This window comes from Mugil cephalus, chromosome 21 (genome assembly GCF_022458985.1).
Source record: "Mugil cephalus isolate CIBA_MC_2020 chromosome 21, CIBA_Mcephalus_1.1, whole genome shotgun sequence".
NCBI lineage: Eukaryota > Metazoa > Chordata > Actinopteri > Mugiliformes > Mugilidae > Mugil > Mugil cephalus.
In genome coordinates this window covers 4752261-4774630 of record NC_061790.1, presented here as the reverse complement: position 1 = coordinate 4774630, position 22370 = coordinate 4752261, and the positions used below count along the sequence as shown (strand labels likewise).

At 44.6% G+C, this 22370-nt stretch overlaps 1 protein-coding gene across 20 annotated transcripts in view; it reads right to left on the bottom strand.

Annotated features, from left to right (window-relative positions):
• The window catches only part of ptprk (protein tyrosine phosphatase receptor type K), a 112676-nt gene extending 91903 nt beyond the window's left edge, over positions 1 to 20773 (bottom strand). For 19 of the 20 annotated variants that reach the window (XM_047574461.1, XM_047574466.1, XM_047574465.1 and 16 more), the window contains exons 1-2: positions 20459 to 20773; positions 15070 to 15093 (exon numbers count right to left, since the gene is read on the bottom strand). In XM_047574461.1, coding sequence (XP_047430417.1) covers positions 15070 to 15093; positions 20459 to 20540 — 106 coding nt within the window. In that variant the 5' untranslated portion in view covers positions 20541 to 20773. The remainder of the gene's footprint in view (positions 1 to 15069; positions 15094 to 20458) is intronic. The other variant, XM_047574467.1, reaches the window with a different exon arrangement.
• Positions 20774 to 22370: the final 1597 nt, after the last annotated feature.

The following is a 22370-nucleotide window of genomic DNA, read 5'->3' as shown; positions in this document are numbered from 1 at the left end:
TGCAGCGATTGCCTCTCCTCCTCTGTTTGTCTCGCGCCTGTCATTTAGGCCGACAGAAATCACCGAATGCATAATGAACGCAGTAATTGTAGCGCTAAGGCCGCGCTAACGTTTCCGTCTCTTTGTTGCTTCTTCCTGCTTTGTGATTTTTTTTTTTATGTGCGCGTAAATCAGCATATTTCACTTTTTCCTTTTCTTTTTCTTTCTTTTTTTTTCTTTTTTTGCACAGCTGACCGTTCCTCTGCGGATCTGTTGTGACACGCTGTCGGCAAATTTCACAATATCCACTGTGTTTGCCCTCCCGCTGCCTCCCGGGGATGAGTAAAGGAAAAAGGGAGGACGAGGTGGGGAAGGTTACAGGCGGAGGAGACAAAGAGGGGGATGAATAAAGCGCTGATTGAAGTCATTCCGTCTTCACACCTCAAGATTGGAAATCACCAGGCAATTTCCTACTTTCACTATGTTTACCGCACAAAAAAAAAAAAAGACCGCGTGCCTGTGTGTGCGTGTGTGTTTGTGTTTGCGTCTCCGTTAATCCTTTCCGCGCTGACGAATTTCGCAGACTAACAAGGAACTAACTGACAAACTGTCTCATTTCCTTCAGTCTGAACTTTTACGCGCACACAGACGTAATACACAAACACGCCGCGCTGATGACTGAGCGAACCCCGTGTCAATCCCAGCATGCCTCTCTGCTCCGAGGCAGGAGATTCTGTCATCGCCACGGTTACTGTCAGGACGCATCACCGGTGGCCGTGGCGACTAATTAAGACCTGCCTGTCAGGCCTGTGGTCAGTGTGTGTGGAAAAGCATAAGAACGGACAAACACACTCACGTAATTAACTACCTGTCACAAACACACACACACACACACACACACACACTAGGCAGAGTCACTGTATCTGCCAGTAGGCATCAACATACATAGAGTGACTCACTAGTCATTAGTCACATACACAAACTTCAGTCCATTTAGACTTACTCCTGCGTGATTTTTTCATTTTTTTTATTTTTAACTGCGCTCACATATTTTCCCAACGACATCCTGAAAGTCAGAGGTCACGCACGCACGACAACTGAGCAACGGAGCAGCGCTCGGAGCAATTCACATTCTTTCTTGCTTGATAAAAGCTGGCGACGGTCGGCCCTGTTGCTAACACGAGTGCGAGTGAACATGTATCATCAGCAAAGAATGTGAAGCGAAGGAGCTCAGAGCGGGAAAAATGCGAACGTTACGGCAAAGTTAAGAGCTGAGCGTCGAGTGAAGAATTGGGCGCCTCAAAGCTGTGGGGCGGGATAAAGCAGGGCCGAATGATTTAGTTGACTGGAATAAAAATAATCTCGACAATTTCAGCATGATGATGATGAATGCATGCAGAAAAAGAGTTACCTCTCGCAACACACCATCTTAAACTGAGTATCTTTGAGGAAAAACAAGGGGAATCCCTCCCCTTCTTTGAGAAATACATTTTATTTTTACATGTATTTTCAATGAGTAGGACCTAAGAACTCTAAAAACTAAGCATCATCTTTGAACAGGAAGTAGTTTTTGGAAAAAAAATTATGTCCTCACATGTGGACACAGGGATTATTATGTCACTGTATATTATAATAAAGTCACCCATACGTATGAAAATATAAAAGTGAACACGGCTGGTGCAAAGACAGAATTGCAAACAATGAATTCTCAACGTCCTCAAACGAGTATTTGCTAATTAGTGAAGTTTCAGTTGTAAAATCTGATGAATTTTTGAACCTTGTTCACTTTCGTCACGTGATCGGCTGCAGAATGAATCCACTGAAATGAATGCTGTCATGTTTTTACACCAACTAGCATCTAGTTATGACGATAACAGTTTAAATGAAGCAGAATAAGCTGCCATAATAAAACTTGACGTCCCCATATGAGGACGCAGGGTCTCAGGAGGTTAAAACCATCTTCCTAATATTGTGTAGGTCTCCTAAAGCGTTTTTGTCTGGTCTCAGTGGGTGCTACATCCACACGAATGTTGTGGCCGACCAGTAATTAACTTTCATCTAAATGATGAATTGCTCAACCAAAATAAAATAAGCCGGATTCGTTTGGACCGTCTACATAATAGAAAGCAAGCAACACTCATTTCACAGGTACGACCGTCACCGTCTGCTCTTTGAAAAGGAACTAACAAACACAACTCTGTCGCTAAATAGGATGAAAGCCACACTTTGCTCAGTAGTTCTGTCCCTCACTTAACACTTAAACTAGTGAGAGTCCACATCCGTCCTCACCACATTAAGCATCGATGCAGGTTCACTGGCTGAAAGCTGCGAGCGCGTGTTTGCACAGTCAGTAATGAGGTGTGACTCGTTCACGTCAGTGAAATTTGAGTGATCAGCGTAATGAGCAACAGAACACAAGAGGGGAGAAGACACGGGCAGACGCGGGGAGAAGAAAGCGGGAGACGTACAGAGAACGAAGTGGAGGATGTATTAATTTCTATTTTATAATGACTGATTGCACATCTGAAGGCAGCCCGCGCCTGTGCGAGTCGACTTTGATAGCGCCGGAGACGCGACAGGACGGAGCGAAAATACTTAAAAGGAAGTCGTTTCTGTGACTTCAGAAAATGGTATCAGTGAAATCTGACTGAAGTTAAGCTCTAACTTTACATATTTCACTTATTTTCTGACATTAATGGTGTGACAGATTAATGTTTATCTGACTTCATAACTAGGACTATATCAGTTAATACATAGTCCGACTGATGTGGAAATATATGCATTAATGCATGCATTAAATTAAAACAGATTCAAACAAGTGATACATGAAGTCAGTTTACTAAAATATGACTAATTTAGGGCTGTTTCACCAGGTGCATGATCAAAAAGCTGCTTAACTTTGTAACCTGTGAAGATGTAGCGCAGTACGCACGGTGCAACCCTGTCTGATTCTACAGTATGTGGGATTTTAGACTCTTTTAACTTCTTAAACCGGGATCTGAACCAGTTACAGGGTCATTTTTTACCCTCCGCCACATCTCCCACGGTTGAAGCGAAACAGAAACAGGCCCCCGAAAGACAAACAGGCAGATTTCAAAGCAGAAACCTACCGATCTCTGCGGCGGATTCCTGCCAAGTAGCAATGCAAACAGACACATTCACACATGAGAGAGAGGAACAAAGTCCACTTCTCCAGCCTCTGCCTTGCGTCTGTATAGGAATATAAGTTGTCTTTGTCCACTCAGTGCTGATCTAAAGCAGCGTATAACCTTAATTTGCTTAACCCCAACAAAAAAAAGGTCACAGTCACAAGACGACGAGAACAAAAAACAAAAAAAACAAAAAACAGACGAAATGAAATTCCCAAAAACCTGCATCCTATCAAACCAGCATAACTTTCACTCCCTCCCTCCCTCCCTCCTCGCCTCCTTATCAGCTGATGTAGAGGAGGTAAGGAATGAAAGAGCGCAGCTGCAAGTGTTTGTTGTGTCAGTCCGCTCTGGTCCTGCTCTGTTCTTGCGTAGTTCCTTATCGTACTTCAAACAGCTCTCGCTCCCTCTCCCACACGCCTCCTCCCTGCCCACTTCTATTCTCCGCCGTTTACTCCCGTTTCATTTTTCCTCCATTTTGTGCAGGATTACAGTCCCAGCTCGTGTCACTCGAGTCGGGGTCCGCAACGTGCGTCCAAACAGCTTCTTATCGCGCCAACCTGCTCTTTTCTCTTCTTCAATTCTGATTCGCCGCATTCGGCAGTGATATTAGATCTTATCAGTTTCTATGGCGCACTGGAAGGAAACTGACCAAGTTTATGCAGCTTTCTTTCTTATTTATGCATCAAATCCAAAAGTATATGTCCTCTTTCAACCGGTTACTAAAAAAAACAGCTGTACAATAGGAAGAAACTGAACCTTTGCAAAGGTAACAACCATGCAAACAAAGCAATATCAACGCCACCGATACCGGTGGTATTCCACAGAGGCCTCATCGCGAGATTCCATTTCCATTTACAAGTCTCATGATTTTAACATGATCCGATTTAGCCGCTCACGGACGACCACATACCACGGTTAGATCTTGAAATAAATTAATTTACACTCATTTTTTTTTTCCTCCAGGTCTACAAATACAAATCGATGGTAGATATTAAGAAAAAAAAAAAGAAAGGATATTTGTGACAACAGAGACGCTTTCCAAATTCGGTTAAGGAAAGTGGTATTTTGGTCCCATGGTACATTAAGCGCGCTGAGCTGCTTCATTAAATTGTAATAATACACCCAACTGATATCACCTCAGCCAAGAAAAAATCATTTACAATTCACTTAAGATGAAAAACAGAGTGCACTTGTCATAACAGCCGGAGTTAACAAAACTCGAATGTGAGCCTGCTGCTAAGCCCACTCTTTGTTCACAGTGTCGTTTAGAAAAGAGTTTGGCTTTCTAATTAGTTCTCACGTGTAGGTGGAGGTTCTGCACTGTTCTGCGACGCGTTGGTTGCGAGCAACATTAGACTGTTGATTTTTGTTGTTTTTTTTTTTTTTTTGTTGTTTTTTTTTTCTCTGAGAAAACAGGCAACGTGATTAATGTGACTCGTGTTTTTCGGGAATCCCGGGAGAACGTGAGCACTGTGTGGTACGTGTCGGCGTGCAATCATCCCACAAGTATTAAATATAGAGCAAAGTACGATGAGGTGCCAGTTAACCCCTTCACATATACAGCGGAGCTTCCTTTTGACGCTGTATCACATGCTCTAAAATCTTTGTTTCCGCTAGACGTGCAAGTAAAGTTTGAGTTTAACAGCCAAACAAGAATGTGTAATAGCGAACATACAGAAGTTTATGACCCACAATAGGACTGGGTGGCTCATACCGAATACCGGTATTTTTTCAGTTATGATATGAATTTTTAATTTTTTGATTACACAGTGTTCAGAATGCTGCGCTGTTTCAGACCGGACCATTTTCAGTGTAGCACTGCATGCACGGTGTGTCACCGCCAGGCGTGGTGAATGTCTGAATGAGAAGACCGTGAAGACACGGAAGAACTTGTACTGTGTCAGTTGTTTCTTTGTTTTTTTTGGTTTTAAAATATCCAACGTCAAACAGACAAAAAAAAAACTATTTTTTTTATTTTTTTTGCAAGTGTTGTCGCAAGCATGTCTTGGAATATCAAGAGTGTGTGAAGTTAAGGTCAGAGCCCTCCACATCATCAGCCAGTGATAACACGGGGCATGTTTTACCTGTTTTACTACTGGTGTGAGATTATTCATCGTCTGCATCAATTCTTCTCTCAACCGGAAGAAAATGTTGTGAACACATGATTTTGAATGAAAAAAATAAATAAATGAAAATACCGTGATATTGTCAGAAATTTTGAAAAAAAATACCATGATATACTCAAAAGTGACGTAATTTAAATGTGGGGATGAGGCTTTACTGATTAACATCGCAGCCGAGGAGAAGGCAGAGAAGCTGTGAAGGTCGTCAGTCGTCCACATCACGTCTGAAGCAGAGCTGAGACAAAGGCACCTGGACTTGTTTGGACTTGAATAAGCTGCTTGGATGAGTGTTGAAACTTTGTGTGAGCTTGGTTTTAGGCATTGTGAAATAGTTTCTCTAAAACCAGACCATGACCTTTTTTTTTGTAAACCCCGGCCAAGTAGTTCAATTTGCTATACTGAACCAAAAAAGGGAATAATAATCGATACGTGTAATAGCCCTGGTCTGTTCTGGCTGGAAGTTTGGCGTTTGATCAACACTCATCAACTAGTGGATGCTTTTCTAACTAGATCATGCCTTATAGTAGAGTTTCTGGAAACAATCATACACAGGTTTCATCTTAACCTGTCATTTATGTATGAGAATGTGTTGAAAGAGCAGGAAGCCTCCGGAAAAAAAAAAAAAAACACACACAACATCAATGACCTGCTTAGTCTATTTGAACTGGAATCTGGCATCTCTGAAGAGTACGATTACACAAGAACAAAGAGGCGTTTTTCTTTTCTTTTCTTTTTTTTTCAATTTTTTATTATTATTTAAAATTCAGAACCCAACTCCCTAAATACGCAATCAATCCATATCCTCAAGCTAAGTTGCGGGCATAAACAAGAGCGGAATGACAAAGTGGTGCATCCATCTGCGGCGTTACGTCTCTATGTGATAATCTAGGAAAACAAACTTGACATGGCTTTGATGCGTACGAGAGTTCGCTTAGATCCGCCGCACGAGGAGAGGACCACGCCCAGCAGGAGCAGACTATGGCCTATTATTAGCAACGGAGGACGGATCCTCTAATAGCAGATTATTTTGCCGTAAGCCTACACGAAGCGCAATCCCCGCCATGCCCCGTTTTTATTAAGTCCACGCATTGATAATCTTCGACATCAACAGCTCAGCGTGATAACTGTTTATGGCGCAGTAATTGCGTTTAGTTCAAACACGCGGGGAAGAGGTGAAGTCGCAGGAAACCAGCGGCATCTCTCTTCGCTCTCCATCATCAGCCCCTACTTCTTCATCTTCTTCTTCTTCTTCTTCTTCTTCTGCTGCCTCGATTAAAGTCCCCTCTCTTTCCGTCTCTCTCCGGACCACTAACCTTGATTCACTGTTCCGCTCGACTCTGCCTTCGGGGCGCGCGACCTCCTGCGCAGACACACGCACAGACGGGCAGATTTACAAGCCAGCGCCACCGCCGCGTACGCGCCGCACGGGAGGTATACACACACGTACTTGACCGTGGCGAGGTAGAAGTGGTGAGTTTTGGGGGGGGCCGGCGCGGGGGGAAAAAGTGCGGCTAACCGAAACCACATGTGGCAAGACTTGGCCGCGTCCGGAGGTATGTGAGCTTCTGGAGTGTGTTTGCGAAAGGGGGGGGGGGTGATAAAGAGCAAACCTTCGAGACGAGAGGGGCAGAGTGAGCTCGTGGCTCGGCTTCAACCTTTATTTGTCCGGGGAATAGTTGCGTTGAGCGGACACGCAGTTTTGCAGAGACGCTGCTGTGCTTTCACATGGCTACACACCCAGGAGCTGCCATGTTGCAGCTATGTTAAATATATATATATGTGTGTGTACACTGGTGACCAGTGCAGCAGTGCAACAAGTCACAACAAGTTTAAGGTAGTAGTTGTGTAGTTTTTCAAAATCTCTCTGTCTCCCTTTCTACAGTTTGTTTCTGTTTTGTCGCACAATATAACGAACGTCTCTTTCATTATGGAACTAACCATTAACATAAAACCACCGTAAAGCACAATATCTTATGATGAGCTACTCTACTATACATCTTAAGAAGGAAAAGTGGGATAAATAAATGAGTATCTTATCTTATTTTTCTATCTGGGTCTCACAATTGTGGCCATTCTGACTGTGCACAAGCCACCATTATTGAGATCTAGGACATGTGACTCCTGGAAATACTGTATCAGGCCAGAATTATCGGACCGTAAACACCTTGACACTGCGTCTAGTGCCTTTACTTGGTGGCATCGCTGCGCCTTGATACGGGCGCACACACAGAAAGTAACTTGAAGCCAAGAGACCACGTCATGTATATGAGTCAGCAAGTTGTAGCAATCGTAGGCAAATAAAAGAAACATTCAACACTCGCTCTCATCCACCAACTATTCTGTGGTTAGAAGTTGGAGTGGGTGTGGTATGTTTGGCTAATGTAGAGAAGCGGAAATGCTGATATCCGTTGTGTGACTGCTAATCTCGTGAGTGGGTGCGCGCTGAATGAACGGCGGCCGTCAAAGCGACTGCTCGACATCCGAAAACACAAAGCGAGAGAAATGCTTAGCGTGTGTTCTCGCAGCCCTAGGAGCGAGAACAATGTAGTATGTAATGAGTCTTAAGTGATGACCAATGGGAACGACTGATACAAACATTTACTGCAGGGAACCTGCCGCTCAAGGCCATTGCCACCGAGTGGCAAAGATATAGTGAAATGTAGCAGTAAATACAGTGAGACCAGGGAAGAATGTGGATTATCAGATCAAATTAAGGACAATTGAACTCGACGATGATCCAGAGGAACTAGTATGAATTTGGAAAAGTGAATTAGCCTCAGTTTCAGTTAGTTTAAGTTAGTTTTAGATATTTCAGTTATGATGAATGTAGCTAAATAACGCTAAGAGCTTTACTGAGATGTAACGTCCGACCGGACGTTAAAAGGATGACGAGAAGTGATCACAAATATTCAATTTATTGTTTTATTGTTATTTATTGTTAGGACTGAAATAGTTACTGTCGGACAAAACTACGCCAAAACAACAACATCCACAAAGTTGTTTCTTAGTAAAGCAACGATCCATTTACATCTCTTTTCTTTGGGAGATGTCTGTAAAACTATGTTTGCTTTTCGTATCTGTTGGTTCAGTCAATTGCACAACAGCTCTTCACCTTTTCTTTTAATTAATTTCACAATTTAGACACTATTAAAGCCCATGATTCAAGCTAACGCTGCTAACCTCGGTGACCGTGACCATGGAGACGCCCGCTTGCTGTGACGTCACGTGCACGCCCTCTGTTCTCAAATTTTTAAGTTTAAAGTTTCACGCAGAAACATTTTTCACGCAGAAACATTTGGGATGGGAAATAAAACAAGAGCGTTACCGCGGGCAACCGGAGCACTTCAACGTCCGGGCACCCGACCAACAGAGTGATTGGAGAACGAGCGAATCGGGGTTTAACCTTAACACAATGTTCAAAAACGATTTGTTTTCTGAAAACGTCGTCTCATTTTACCCCCGTTGGGAGCTCAACGCGCACCAACAGCTGTAGTTCCGCTCCAAACCTGTACTTACACTAACTTAATGTAGCTCACTCTGTAGCGGGAGGCTAACCCCACGAGACAGAGTGACGCCGCGCGTTAAGGTAGCATCGTGTGCATGTGTGCGTGCGTCCTGCCGCCCCTGAGACTGAGCGCAAGAGACAGTTTGTGTCATGGGGAGGCAGCGCTGTATCTGCTAACCGTTACTCCGACAAGACAGCTCAGCTCGGCTCGCACAAACAACGGACACACAAACACACACACACGCACACACACAGGAGCTTCACACACAGCCACTTTATTTACCTTCGGCCCAACACAGACGTAGTGACGGTTAACCTTGCCACTTAATACAAAGAGACAGTTTTCTTCTACAAAGACTTATATTTAGAGAGGTCTGTGTGTGTGTCTGTGTGTGTGTGTGTGTGAGTCAGAGGAAATCTGGCTGAACTGAAAACAGAGCAGGCACAAAAAAAAAAAAAAAAAAACACTAACAAAAGCATTCCAGAAAGCGGGTGAGAGGGAGATATAGTGAGACGGATAAAAAAAAAAAAGAAAAGAGGAGCAGACCTTGAAGTTAGATGGGATTGGGTGAGATAGAGACAAAGGGGTGACGGTGTTCAGTGACAGTGTGACACCCGGGAAGAGAAGAATTTGTGCTTTAGTTTTGGAGCTATCAGATAGAATATAAAGATACGTCTTTGCATGAACTGTAGCATATTTCCAGTTTCTCTTGTCACCGTCACTGAGCAGGTTTTGAGTTTAATTTCAGTGTTTGTTCGGCGTTGTTTTCAGTGTTCAGCTACCAGGGTTTGATACGAAACTTCTTCCCTTCCAGCATCTTCGCTTTGTCTGTAACTTCTGATGGACGCTCGCCAGCGTTTGTTGAAGCGCTGTCAACAACTTATAATTAAACGAGATGAATTGTCCACGCTCACTTTTAATCTTTAATATCCCCGTCCCTCAAGCGTTTTTCCTACATCGCCTCGAGTGAAAAACTGCGATTTCCACCTTAAGTGGAATCCACACGCACGTTATTTATCCCTGTAACGCAACACCGATCGGTCTGGATTTGGAAATCCCACCCTCGCTTTGTTGTGGGGGAAACATGGAAACTGGAGAAACGAGGGGGAGTGGGAGGAGGGAGGGAGGGAGGGAGGGAGGGAGGGGGGGGTGGAGGAGTACATGAGAAGGGAGGGGGGAGTTTGATAAACGTTGTGTTGCTCTGTTTAGGTTAGTGGGCCATAAATTCCAAGGGAGGGACAGAGGGAGGAGGACTGGAAAAAAAGGGGGAACGAGGTTGAGGAGAGGAGAGGTTCACCTTTTAAAGTTAGCTTTCAACTGAGTCACCTTTTACTCTTTTTATTCCTACTTATTTGTGATTTTATTGTTTATCTATTTTATTATTTATTTAAGATGTTACTCTGTTGTTTCCTCACTTGGTCCCTCAGTGCTCAACCATACTTTATATTTTACCTTGGGTTGAAAGAGGGTCTGGGGTTATAGGGGTGTATGTTTTTAATGTAAAGCACTTTGTGTTGTTTTTTTTGCCTTGATTTGATTCGAACTGAGTTGAGAGGAGGAGTTTGTTTGACTGAACTGAGTGATTGTCTTCGCCTCCACCAGACGCGGTGGAGTCTGCACAGTCTCAACATCGCAGGGGAGTTTGTGCGTGTGTGTGCATAGTGACTGTCAGATTAAAAAAAAAAAAAAAAATCTCTGCGATAATAAGAATCTCGGGGCCTCCGTCCAATGAAAACCTCGCATGTCCTAATTTGGCAACTTTTCTCCGCTCGCATGTCGCTCTACAGCTGTGCGCGCTGCAGCCGCTCTCTCTTCTTATCGCTTCCAGTCGGCTCGGAGAAAAAAAAACTCAGCTGGAGGAGGGCAACTCACAACCAGGGTTTCCCACAAGCTCTAAGGAGCTACGGATTTAAGCTCAAAAACACGAGGGCCTGTGGGAGTTTGCGGCCTCAGTGGGTGTTCTGACTCCACAATCTATGGAAAGCGCGGAAAAAAAGGCTTTGTTTAGCTTCGTGAATGCAGAGATATAAATCTCAAAGGTCGGCTGTTTGGTCGGAGGTAAGAGGTTGAAAATCAACAGGCAGCCCTGTTCGGTTCCCTCTCGGCTGTGGCCGTTGGTGACGCTGCGTAGCTTGACTTTGATGTAAGCCACCGACACTGATGTTTACACATCATTTGCGACCTCTTCTTAATCCCCGTAAAGTATGCATTTCGGTTGCGACGTCTCGTGTTTTTCAAATCTGCCGTTCGTTTCGTGCTCACGTGCCGACGAAACATTGGTTTTTAGTTGGTGTAATTATGCGGCGGAAGAGTGCTTTTTTTTTTTGTGTGTGTGTAAAACCAAACTTGAGCGACAGTTTAGTAGAAGATAATACAGAGCTTCATCCATGTCAGTTTCTAGTGGACTGACACACAAAGGAGAATTATGCGCTAAAGAGACTCAACTCAAATCTCCTCTCAAGGCTTTTGTGACTCTAAAGCACATTTTCTAAAGCAGGTATTGGACCAAATCCATCACTCCTCCTGGTGAGGTCAGGAGGAACAATTACAGCCAACATCTGACACTCTCAGTAAATTGTACGTTTCTCGCTTTAAAATGGGACTTGAAAACGTGACCGTTGAGCATTTACACACTTTCATACATTTTCTATTGGGAAAATCCAAAGATAATCAAACTACACAACGTCAAAAATAATCTACAAACTTCCCGCAGTCAAAGTTAGTAATTTTATCCCGTTAAATGGCTTAAAGGACTTCTCAGTAATTACATTTGCTGTAATTTCATTTGATATTGATTCATTAGTTCATTAAATGTTTCATCATTTTTGTTTAATTTAATTTGTGTGTCCTTGGGCTCGGCTTTCCGTGGACTATCTCCACCAGTAAATTGGCAAGTCAAACAAGATCGGGGGAAAGATAACGCATTATGATTAGAGACATCAAAGCTCTGGGATCCGCATTTATCATCCACTTAGCGGCAGAAATTCTAATCTTTTATGCAAATCGAGGTTGTTTCTGATGTAGTTAAGTTGAGCAAACTTTATGTTTATTCACATTCGCATTCCTTTAAACGTGTGGATGTTAAACGTGGAACTTTATCACAGGCGTGGCGGGTTTTTTTTCGGCAAACCGGGGCTGAGACGCGCCGGCCAGACGGCCGAGAGACGGACAGATGCTTCAACATTTTAATGTCTGTCTCCAGACTCCCACACGCAGTCTGTCCGCCGGAGTGATTGACTGTAGGTGCGCGTACGCGATCGCTGTCAGGCCGACCGCGTGTCTGCAGTCGTCTGCGGTGAGGAGGGACACACGCGAGCTGCCAGACAGACAGACAGACAGACGGACAGACAGACAGGCAGACAGACAGACAGACAGACAGACAGACAGGCAGACAGACAGGCAGACAGACAGACAGACAGACAGACAGACAGACAGACAGACAGACAGACAGACAGACAGACGGGCAAACTAAACAACAGATTAGTGGCAGGCACACAGATTTGAGACAAATAAAAAGGAAACACTGCGTAACGTGATTTTGGAGGAACGAGATAGCTCGGGAATATCTGCGAGAAGATTTAAATCGGAGCGGGGCGGAGGCAGAGTGGTGATGTGATAGAAGATACATGCTCAGGGATGGAGATGATAATCTTAATGGACTGGCCATCTATCGGTAAGCTCCTGATTCACACACACACACACACACAGATGAGCGGGAGGGTTTATATATCTCGAAAGCTTTCTACCACTTCTGACCTGAAATCAGCTTAAAGAGGGGAGAATTATTGGAAATGAATGTAAGGGCGGTATAAACAGTGTCCCCTTTAATACACACACGTGCACAAGAGCCATATGGATGAAAGTGACTTCAGCTGAAATGTCCGGTGGGAATTTATCGTTAGACAAACTCGCACAGAGGAGATCAGCAGTGACCCTGTCCGTGGTTTGCTGCGCATGGACGGCCCATGGCTACGTCTGTGCGTAGCTGCATGACAGATGTCTTCTTAACTGGACTAATGGAAACCACTTCAGCCACCGCCTATAGGTCCACACAAAGGAACGCACACAAGGGCCCTTTGGCTATCAGATCCACCTGAAGGCAGGCAGAGCTGGGCAGGAGTCACTTTAAAGACCATTTCTTCACTTCATTTTCTCTTTTTTTCTGTTTCAGATCATTTTTTTAACCGAATTAAAAATGCAAACTATAAAAACGCGAGAAAGGTTGAAAAGAAATGGGCACCAGGTTACATTTTTAGCTACGAGTCACCCCAATTCCCCCTTGTAGTTTAGTCTTTGGTGGTTTGGCCGGACCCCAGCATCATCAAACATTTGCTAAACACGCAGGCCTAAGGCGGGGAACGGTCCCAGTGACAACGGGAACAAGGTTTCCGTCCCAAAGGGCGCCGGGATCAGTTCTTCGCCCGAGTCAGATGCAACATATGTTTGAGTGTTAATGATTGATGGGGATCAAAGAAAAAAAAAAAAAAAAGAAAAATCTGTGGGTAGTGTGAAATGACCTCTGGTAGCCGGCGTCCCGGCTGCAGCTGGACGTCTGCGGTCAGTTCGCAGTTTACAGAAACAACGGCTCATTATGAGAAAACGCAGATTCGTGCTCGTCCTTTAACATTCCAGGAAAAGAGGTGAGAGGTACGACTTCAAACGAGTGCCGGTTCACCCTCCACCAGGAGCCAGAACGGACGAGTCATAACAGATTCTGGTGTTGTTGGTGTCATTTAATTGGACGTCGAATTAGAATGATTACCGCCGTTTTGCAACGTTAGCACAAACATAAGACAGTAGTTTTCTGAAATCCATGTCTGGAATGGAGCTGGATCCAAGTGTTGCATCGCCAGCTGTTTGCTGCGTAACGCTTGCCAGCAGCTTTATTGAGAATCTGCTGTAGTTAGTCAGCAGTAACAGTGTTTCATTGGCAAAGTTTAGCCTGCGAGGACTCTCGATGAGTGAGAACGTGACCGAAATATGTCATTTTAGGGTCGCGGGTATGTTACATTTGTAGCGAATGAGCGATTCTTGCATTTCTTCGTTCACGGTAAAGCGAGAAACTCGCAGAAGAAGTTGCTTTCTAAAAGGGGTTTTGGTTGAAATATAAACACTACGCTTATTATTCTGTATCTCATCTAGAAGGAATCAAGCGACAGAGCATTCAGAATGATAACAGAAAGTCCTCTCGTAGGGACGGACATGAGTGACACTGAGAGCACGTAGAACCTGCCAGAGCTTTTCTCAAGAACCTGTTCTTCTTAATACGAACCGACAGTATTTCTGCTCCGCCGGGTTTCATTGAGTCTCTATTAATTCTTTACTAATTAGTGTTTTTGGAACATGGCACTCTCAAATCCACTCCACTCATTACTTTTTTTTGAGGATTAGCCAGAACGTGACCTTCTTCTTGTGTACAACTAAGTGGAAGGATTTGTGATTTTTTTTTTTTTTTTTTAAATAAACGATATTATAAAGATACTCCTGGCGGGATAACCAGACTCAACAGTTACACTGCGATCTTTCTGTCTGTCTCTGAAGAGTCTGTGGTGTATTTTACTCACTTGTCACTTACACAACAACAAAAAAAAAACAACTCCCTCGTTAACCAGCATCCGCTCTGAATGTTTGTGCGCAGCCGACAGATGGGGGAGAAAAGATGGAGGGTATCTGAAGAAGGAATAAGAAGAGGAAGAAAGAAAGAAAGAAAGAAAGAAAAGGTGTGTTCGGCTTCTTAAGGAACAAAGTCAGCCGGAGCTCCTTTATTAGAGACCGGGCTCAACTAAACAAACAGCACCTGGAAACTTCAAACCTCCCGACAGCTGTCTGGCTGCACAGACACACAAAGACAGGGGAACGCGACATACAGACAAATGGCAAATAGATTAACTGACAGCCAGGTTGGCAGAGTCGTAGAGACAAGCAGCGGCAGCAGCAGCAGCAGCAGCAAACCAGTGTGTCAAATAGTTTGTGTCTGTCATTGCAGAAATTATTTCTAAGGAAATTTAAAAAAAAAACTTCAGACGTGACCTTTGAGGAGCGTGAGGCACAGAAACTATTTGGACACCGAAGCAAATAGTTTACAGCTCGACTGTGCAAACATTTACTTCTACGAGTCGCCACATTGTGCACTTTTAAAATCTGGCTAAACAAGTCAGTGTTGCAAACAGGATGGTTAGTAATGACATTTAAAAAAAACAACAACAACGACGACAGGATGACGATGGCGGACGAGGAAACTAAAAGACGACGGGCGTCTCGACACTAAAACGCTACGGTGAATGGAAGATGGAGCCGGTCGTAACTCACCCTTCTCAGCGCGCCCCATGTGAGCTGGGTCCGGCAGAAGCAGAGCAGAGAATAATAAGACAGAATTAGATTGGAAAGGCATGCGCAGGTTCAGAAACACAATAGAGAATTTGCATATTGAAAGAAAGATTCAGCATTTTATCTCCGGCTGAACTTCCATTAACCCCCCTTCATTGGACACATCTATTCGGAATCACATAAAGGACAACACACAATGGCACAAATACAGTCGCGCAAACCGCGCGGTCTCGGAAAGCACTTCAAACTTTTAACCTTTGTGAAGCACTTGTGCGACCTCAGCCTTTTACGCTCCGCAACCCTAAAAATAATCTTTTTCCCAGGGCTGTCGTCACCTGCCACAACTTCTCCCAATTCACACACACACACACACACAGAGAGAGGCCACAGCTTCACTGTATATATGATTATCACCACAGACTAAACTACACAACTGGTACTGAGGCCCGCTTGCATCTGTCTGACTGTGAGGCAAAAGCTGTGTGTGCCTGCACTGTAATGTAATTAATCAGCTGTGAGTGTTGATTACTTAATCTGTCATTAGGCAGCCGTGTGTATTCGTTCGCGTGCGCGAGCGTCTACGCGCGTGAGGCGGCGGCGGCGGCAGCATTTTTCAAGGCCCCCTCGCACCAACAGCTTGTGACCGGAGCCAAACAGGGCAGAGCAGAGATTGATGATAGCGGGACGAGCATCATCATTCATCCGGGAGGTGACGTGTTTCGGTGATTTGGGATTTGTTTTGGATGTGCGCTGCCTCTCTCCGCTTCCCGACGAACTTTCTCGGATCACTTCCCGTTTGCCTGATTGATGATTTACGCCCACGGGCGCGGCGGTTATCCAAAGTTTAATCCTGCCCACCTCATCGGGTGCGGTATTCTGCTTTTGGAAATCATGAAGTAAAAACTGCTACGGTGCGCATCAGCTGGCCTGAAGTGAAAAGGCTACGTAGGCGCAACGATACGCACCTTGATGCGTTTGCCTTCTTCCACAGGCGCCTAAGCGTCCGTGTAACGCGTCCGCTCGCTGCGGCGGGCTCCTGCTCTGCCGCTAATCTCAGGCGGGATGAATGATGGGAAGATCACGGAGAATAGAAAGAGCAGGGGTGGATGTGAATGCAGTGTCCCTGGTTCAAGTCCAGGCAGGCACTCTGGTTTCGTCTCAATGTGGCTTCAGATCAGGAGGGTTTTTATCCGTTTTAAAATATAAAACGCTGTGTTTTCGGTGGAAGCCACAATTCGCCAGAAGCTGAACCCCAAAAACTTTGAGATTTCTGTTTCCCTTAGTCTCACGACACAAGTAAATGGACATGTTTCGTTGGATTGGGACAGAGGTCTTCAACGTTTTTCAGTCCAAGAGAGATTAACTAGGGACCCTCTACCTGCTATATGTGTTCTATATACAGGTGCAACAGTAGGGTTGCTGTACCAGAAAACTGTGTGGTCACCAGACCCCCTAGGGGTCGCGAACCCCCTGTTGAAGACCTACGCATTAGGAAGACGGATTTGTACTTGGCTAAGATGCTGAACGCTAAAGTAAAAAAGGGAGAAGTTGACATTCACCAGTCAGGTTCTGTGATTTGACACATTCCTTTGCTACGTGTCTGTATAAAGTTGATGTAAAACGGGCTCTTATCTCTACTTTTCATTTACGAAAATCACAACAAGGATGTGCTCGTACATCAGGGCCTAGCGCGTGAACCTGCGACGCTGCATACTTGAATCACAACCCGTCAATCGCGTCACGTGCGCAGGCTTCCACGCTTCTTCTTCAAGTCTGTGACGGGAGGCGAGGCCGCGCCGCCGCTGTGTGTCGCTAATCCGTTTCCACAACGCAGACCCCTCAAATTCATTCAGTCAAACACACACACACACACACACACACAGAGGCAGGCAGGCAGTCTAATGAGGGATTAGCTAATGAATTCTCTCAACAGATTAATTACATTTTACAGACTTCATCCCCAAACAGCTGAAGAAATGAGCCAGTACTTTTCAAAGAGATGGATTTTTTTTTAAAGAAAATAAAAAAATCTATCACTAAATTGAAATTCGTGGAAACAGATTGGCTCGGAGCGAAGGGACGTTTGATTCGAGGAGAAGACGTTAGGACGGATGTGAAGGACTGCGGATCGAGGCGTCACTTTTAAAACGAGAAAATAAATAAAAACAGCCTTTGATTTTTGCGCCGTTTTACACGGCACCGGTAGAATGAGAAGCCATTCTCACACGAATCTGAATTAGAGGCAAACATTTCAGATGCTCGCCTTTGTGCCACTGTACTCCGGAGGGCTTTAAAGCATCGGCCTCCCTCTTTCTCTTTAAGTGACAGCAAAACACATGAGCTGACACACACATTTACAACACACACACACACACACACACAGGACATGACAGACACACACTGTGATTCACACACACACTCTCCCCTCCTGCCGTTTTCACAGTCTCTTGAGTGGAGGAGATGCCCACGGCCAGAAACCAATGGTTTCTTGTCCCCTCCACCACCCCGCTCCTCCTCCTCCTCCTCCTCCTCCTCCTCCTCCTCCTCCTCTCTCTCTTCTTTCTCACTATCACTCTCACGCCTTTATCCATTAAAACACGCAATTTTATTTCATCTTCTAAACGGAGCGGAAAAGTAATTATAATTAAACCAACTTGGGCCTAATGTTCAAAATATTGAAATAATTTACATTTCTAATTAAACCCGGCTCAGATGCCGCGTTCAGCGGCAGGCGGCGGGATCCCAATTCATCTGGAGAGGCAGACGGAAAACAATTATTTCACTTCATTCAGATTAAAGGCGCCCGGAATCTGTGTCACAACTCGATCACAGAGGGGACAGATTTAGAAAGTCGTCGAATTAACACGTGAACCCGGTTGCTGGCTTTGCAAAGGCAGCGAGGTTCACGCTCATTCACGTTTATTGCAACGACTTTGTCAGCGATTAGTGGAGACAAAACTGATATGAACGCTTTAAATTTTAGTTTGACTAATTCAGAGCGGATAACATTTGAAATTAATTTAGAGGACGGACTCAAAATGACTTTAATGGTTTAAAACGCTGATAATTCAGTGAACTAAATGCTTATGCAAACATGCATTTGCCTCATTATTGGCTGTTGATCTGATTATTAGCACTTTTGGTCTCTGCAGCAGCTCGTACTGGTTGCATTAATTATCTGCCTGTTAACCCCACCAGCCTCTCTGCTTTATCAGATAAAGGTGCTGCAAGTGATGTTTCAAGCATTTAAAGAAAAATGCAGAAATATTTAAATGCATGCCTAAAAACTGTGCATGCTCACTGAAATAAAACAGTGCTTTAAACCTTTTTTTTTTTCTCACGGTGCACTTGTCATCCTGCAACATGACCAACTGCGGGTCCCCTCTTTCCACGCTGATGATAGTCCACGACCTGAGCTCTGCGAGCAGCGTCCAGTCACTAGTATTTACTTGCAAATTAACAGCGCTCAAATTCCCAAAGAGGCCTCAAAGAAATTCCGCACATTTGTTACCCAGAGGACCAAATGGCCTCAATGGGAGGGTGGGAGAGAGAGGAGGGAGGGGGGCGGGGGGAAGGGGCTGATGGGTGGGAGTGGGGGGGGGGGGCAATAAAACGTACAGAGATGAAGTTGGGATTGATGTGTAATTTCATTGCAAAACATTAACAGGTCTGCGAGGAAACTGGAGCAGAAAATGAAGCCCGGTCATTTCCAGCGTTTATTAGGTTCATGTGTCGTTTAACATCTACACAACCTTGTGTTTTAGTGCGATTTTGGAGGTCAGCTCTCAAACATCTGTGGAGGGGTTTTCTTTTCTTTCCCCCATCTCTCCGCATCGGAGTTAGGAAGAGAACAACTGGTGAATGCGGAAATTAAACCAAAAAAAAAAAAAAAAAAAAAAAAGAAGCCACGCAGGCAGGTACAGGGCGCTTTTAGAGCCAAACACAACATAAAGAGTTTTTTTTCTCGGGGTCCGATCACTTCTTCTCCAACAGCGCGGCTGCAGGACTCTTAAGTTCGTGAAGGGGACTCGTGCAGGAGCAGCAGCCCGGAGAGGACCGAGCAGCGCTGCTGCAGCTTTTACACTCGGCGTGCTCCTGCAGACGAGCCGGTGCAAAAAAAAAAAAAAAAGGGGCGCAGGAGACACTGCAATCCACGCATCCCCCTCGCAAAATAAGTTTAATGCCACGGCCACTGCTCCCTCTCAACAACGAGCAAGCACCCTCCACCGCTGCACGTTTGATACTTAAACTGCGTCTGGTTCAAACAGCGCGCAAAATCACACGCAACATCACAGATCTCTAAATATTCCACGCAGTTTTTTTTCCACAGTGAACCCAATGCCTCTGCAGGAAAAAAAAAAAAAGTAACTCATCCCCTTCCTCCTTTTTCTCCTCGAGTCAAACCACGCATTGCAAACAGTGAGAGGCGATCGGGTTACAAGGAGGACTCCCAACCGTTGCGTTTTGTTGCATGCAGCGCGAACAAAGTTACAGCAGAAGAAGAGCCAACAATGCGCTATAAAATACTTAAATCACACGATGCACTGCGCTGTGATCGTTGCACTAAACAGCCCTGCAATAAGTAAAACCGAGGACAGAATAGAGGCTCGCAAATGCGGTAAATGGCATTAATTAAATGCGTCGCAGAACTCAAACATAAAGTTCAAGATCACTGCGATTAAAATCATACGAGTCGCCGGTGCCACTCTGCGTGGATGCGATGAGTTAACACGCAGCGATCTCCGTGCACACACCAACTTTTTTCTCCCATCGTGCGCCGCTCGCGAGGCTGCACGGCGACGATCGTCCCGCACGACCACGCATAAGATAACACGTTAATAACCGGCAACAGCGTGCAGAAGCTGGACGTGTGGCCAGTATTTGTCCACCTGCAAGCAATGGCAAGTGTCCTCAAATTAGACTACGTTTGCAAAGGAATTCTCGGGTCCCGCAAAAGAAGATACAAACACTGAATCGTGCAACTTTAGTTTCTGATCTTTTAAGAGTTCGCGATCCGGCGGCTGACTCAAGAGCTGCTCGTTTATTCCTGTAAGCCCAGCTTTACTTGGCAAACTGACAGAATTCAAACTATCTCGCACGGGCTTCGTTTAACGCTTCCCGTGCCACCAACGCTAACGTTTGAAACATCAAAACGACAACTTTGACCACCGAAAGCATCTTCAACCCCCACAGCGGAACCGAAGCGACGGCACAAATTTCAACACGGAGGCGAAGTTTTCCTCCCCGGCACCGAAACACACCTGTCAGGAATGCGCGAGGTAAAATGTGAACTTTTCTCTCATTACGCATTCAATAAATTAATAAATAAATAAACAAGCAAACTGTTTATCCTAGGCGTGCGCGTTCTTACCTGTCGGTATTTGGCCGGACACGTTACCAAGTGTCGAAAAGAGAAACAGGAGTCCCGTGAAGACAGGGGAAAGTGTATCCATGTTTTAAAACCGCAGCGGCCGTGGCGAGAGTCTGTAACAGTTTCCCCCTCTCAACGAAAAGTTTTCTTCCTCCGTCTTCTGCCTTCTTCTGTCTCTGTCTGTGGCGCGGTTCGGTTATTAATATTTTTATTATTCCTCCTGGTGTTGTTGCGGATTCAGTCGCCCCATTCTCTCCTTCCCCCGGTTTCTCTCTTTTCGCTTCCAACGGGCTCGCGGACACTACACTTTGTTTCACGCGGAGTGAGTGAGGGAGGGAGGGAGCGCGAGGCGGAGAGGGAGGGCGAGCGAGAGCGAGCGAGCGAGAGGGAGAGAGAGAGAGAGAGAGAGAAAATGAGTGACGTCACAAGGTAGGATTTGATTGAGGAAAAAAATACAAATTAAGAGAAACTATTTAACAACACGTATATTTTCCCGTAGTGTTTTCTATTAAATAAACTAACGCGCGTATGGCACACTAAAATGTAAAATAAATCCACCAGGTGTTGAAAGTTATGAATATGCAATTCTCACATACTTCTGATAAAAGTCTGACCAAAAATTTTACTTGGTTGGAATAAAATGAATTGTCGACCTGAGCTTCCTTGATTACCGCTGTCACCACCTCTCTGGCATAGACAGAGCATATTCTATATATGAGATAAGTCAAAAGGCAAATAGTAATAATAATGTTGAAGCTAAACGTCTGAAACGGTGCTATAGTTAGCTACCGTTAGCCGTCAAAACAGGAACTCAACAAAGCTTAAAGCCTGCTAACAAAACGGCTGCAAACTCCAGTGTAATGACTAATGTTCTGGTGAGGTAAGATGTGTATGAGTTATGACAAAAAGATTTGACTGTAAACAAATGGTCACTGAAATGCTATAATTAGGATAATAATGTTAATGGTAGGTCATCAGACTACAAAGATGACTGAATGTTAAGAGGGCATTTTATTTTATACCACATATATTATTCAACTTTATGTAATTTCTGTATGACCCGCTTCACTCGCCGAAAGGGGAAACATGCTACTACCAAGCGGACCAATCACAGCTGTCACACTGTGCATCACCGCAGTGCGTAGTTACATTTCTGGGGAGTTGCAGGTCACCGCCAGGGCGCTAGGGTCATGTACGTTGTCTACATCGTAACTTACGCTTTGGTCCGCTTTACTGTCTACTCGAGTGGCCAAACAACTTGGTTAGCCAAAGCTATTGTTGTTGATTTGGTAATAATTTTATTACCCGTCATTTTTTTTTAGCTACAGTAAAATTCTAGATTAAATCTCAAATCTGAATACACTGCTTGATTATTTTTTTTGTTGCACATATACTCACCTGTTGCACATGTCACATTTTATAGATTTACTTTAATTTCCTGGAGAGTTGATTTACACTTCTGCATCAGATCCAGTGGATCTGCCTGTGTCTACACTAGTGGCCAAAAGCCTGGTTAGCCAAACCCGTTGCTCTAGATTTGTTAAGTTTGTCAGAATTTTCAGCTATGATTGAGAAAGAGGGTGAACTTTCCGTGCTTGTATGGTCACTGAGACATGGAAGAAGAAACGCATTTCATACCATGTAAACATTCGCTGTCATTGTCGCTCTGGTCACATTGCTGGGGTTGCGTGTCAGGTGCAGGCACAGCGTAAGATATAAGCCTATGTTGTACCTAAGGCATAGAACCAATGCAAAAACATAAACTTAACTACTACTCTCATCCTGACCTCAAACAAACCCCAACTTTAGCTGCAGTTCCACAGATTGTTGTTTTACTTTTGCTCCAGGCTGCTCCAAGTGGCCCCCAATGAAACGGTCTTGAATCTAGTGTATGTCCCCAAAAGCAGCATAA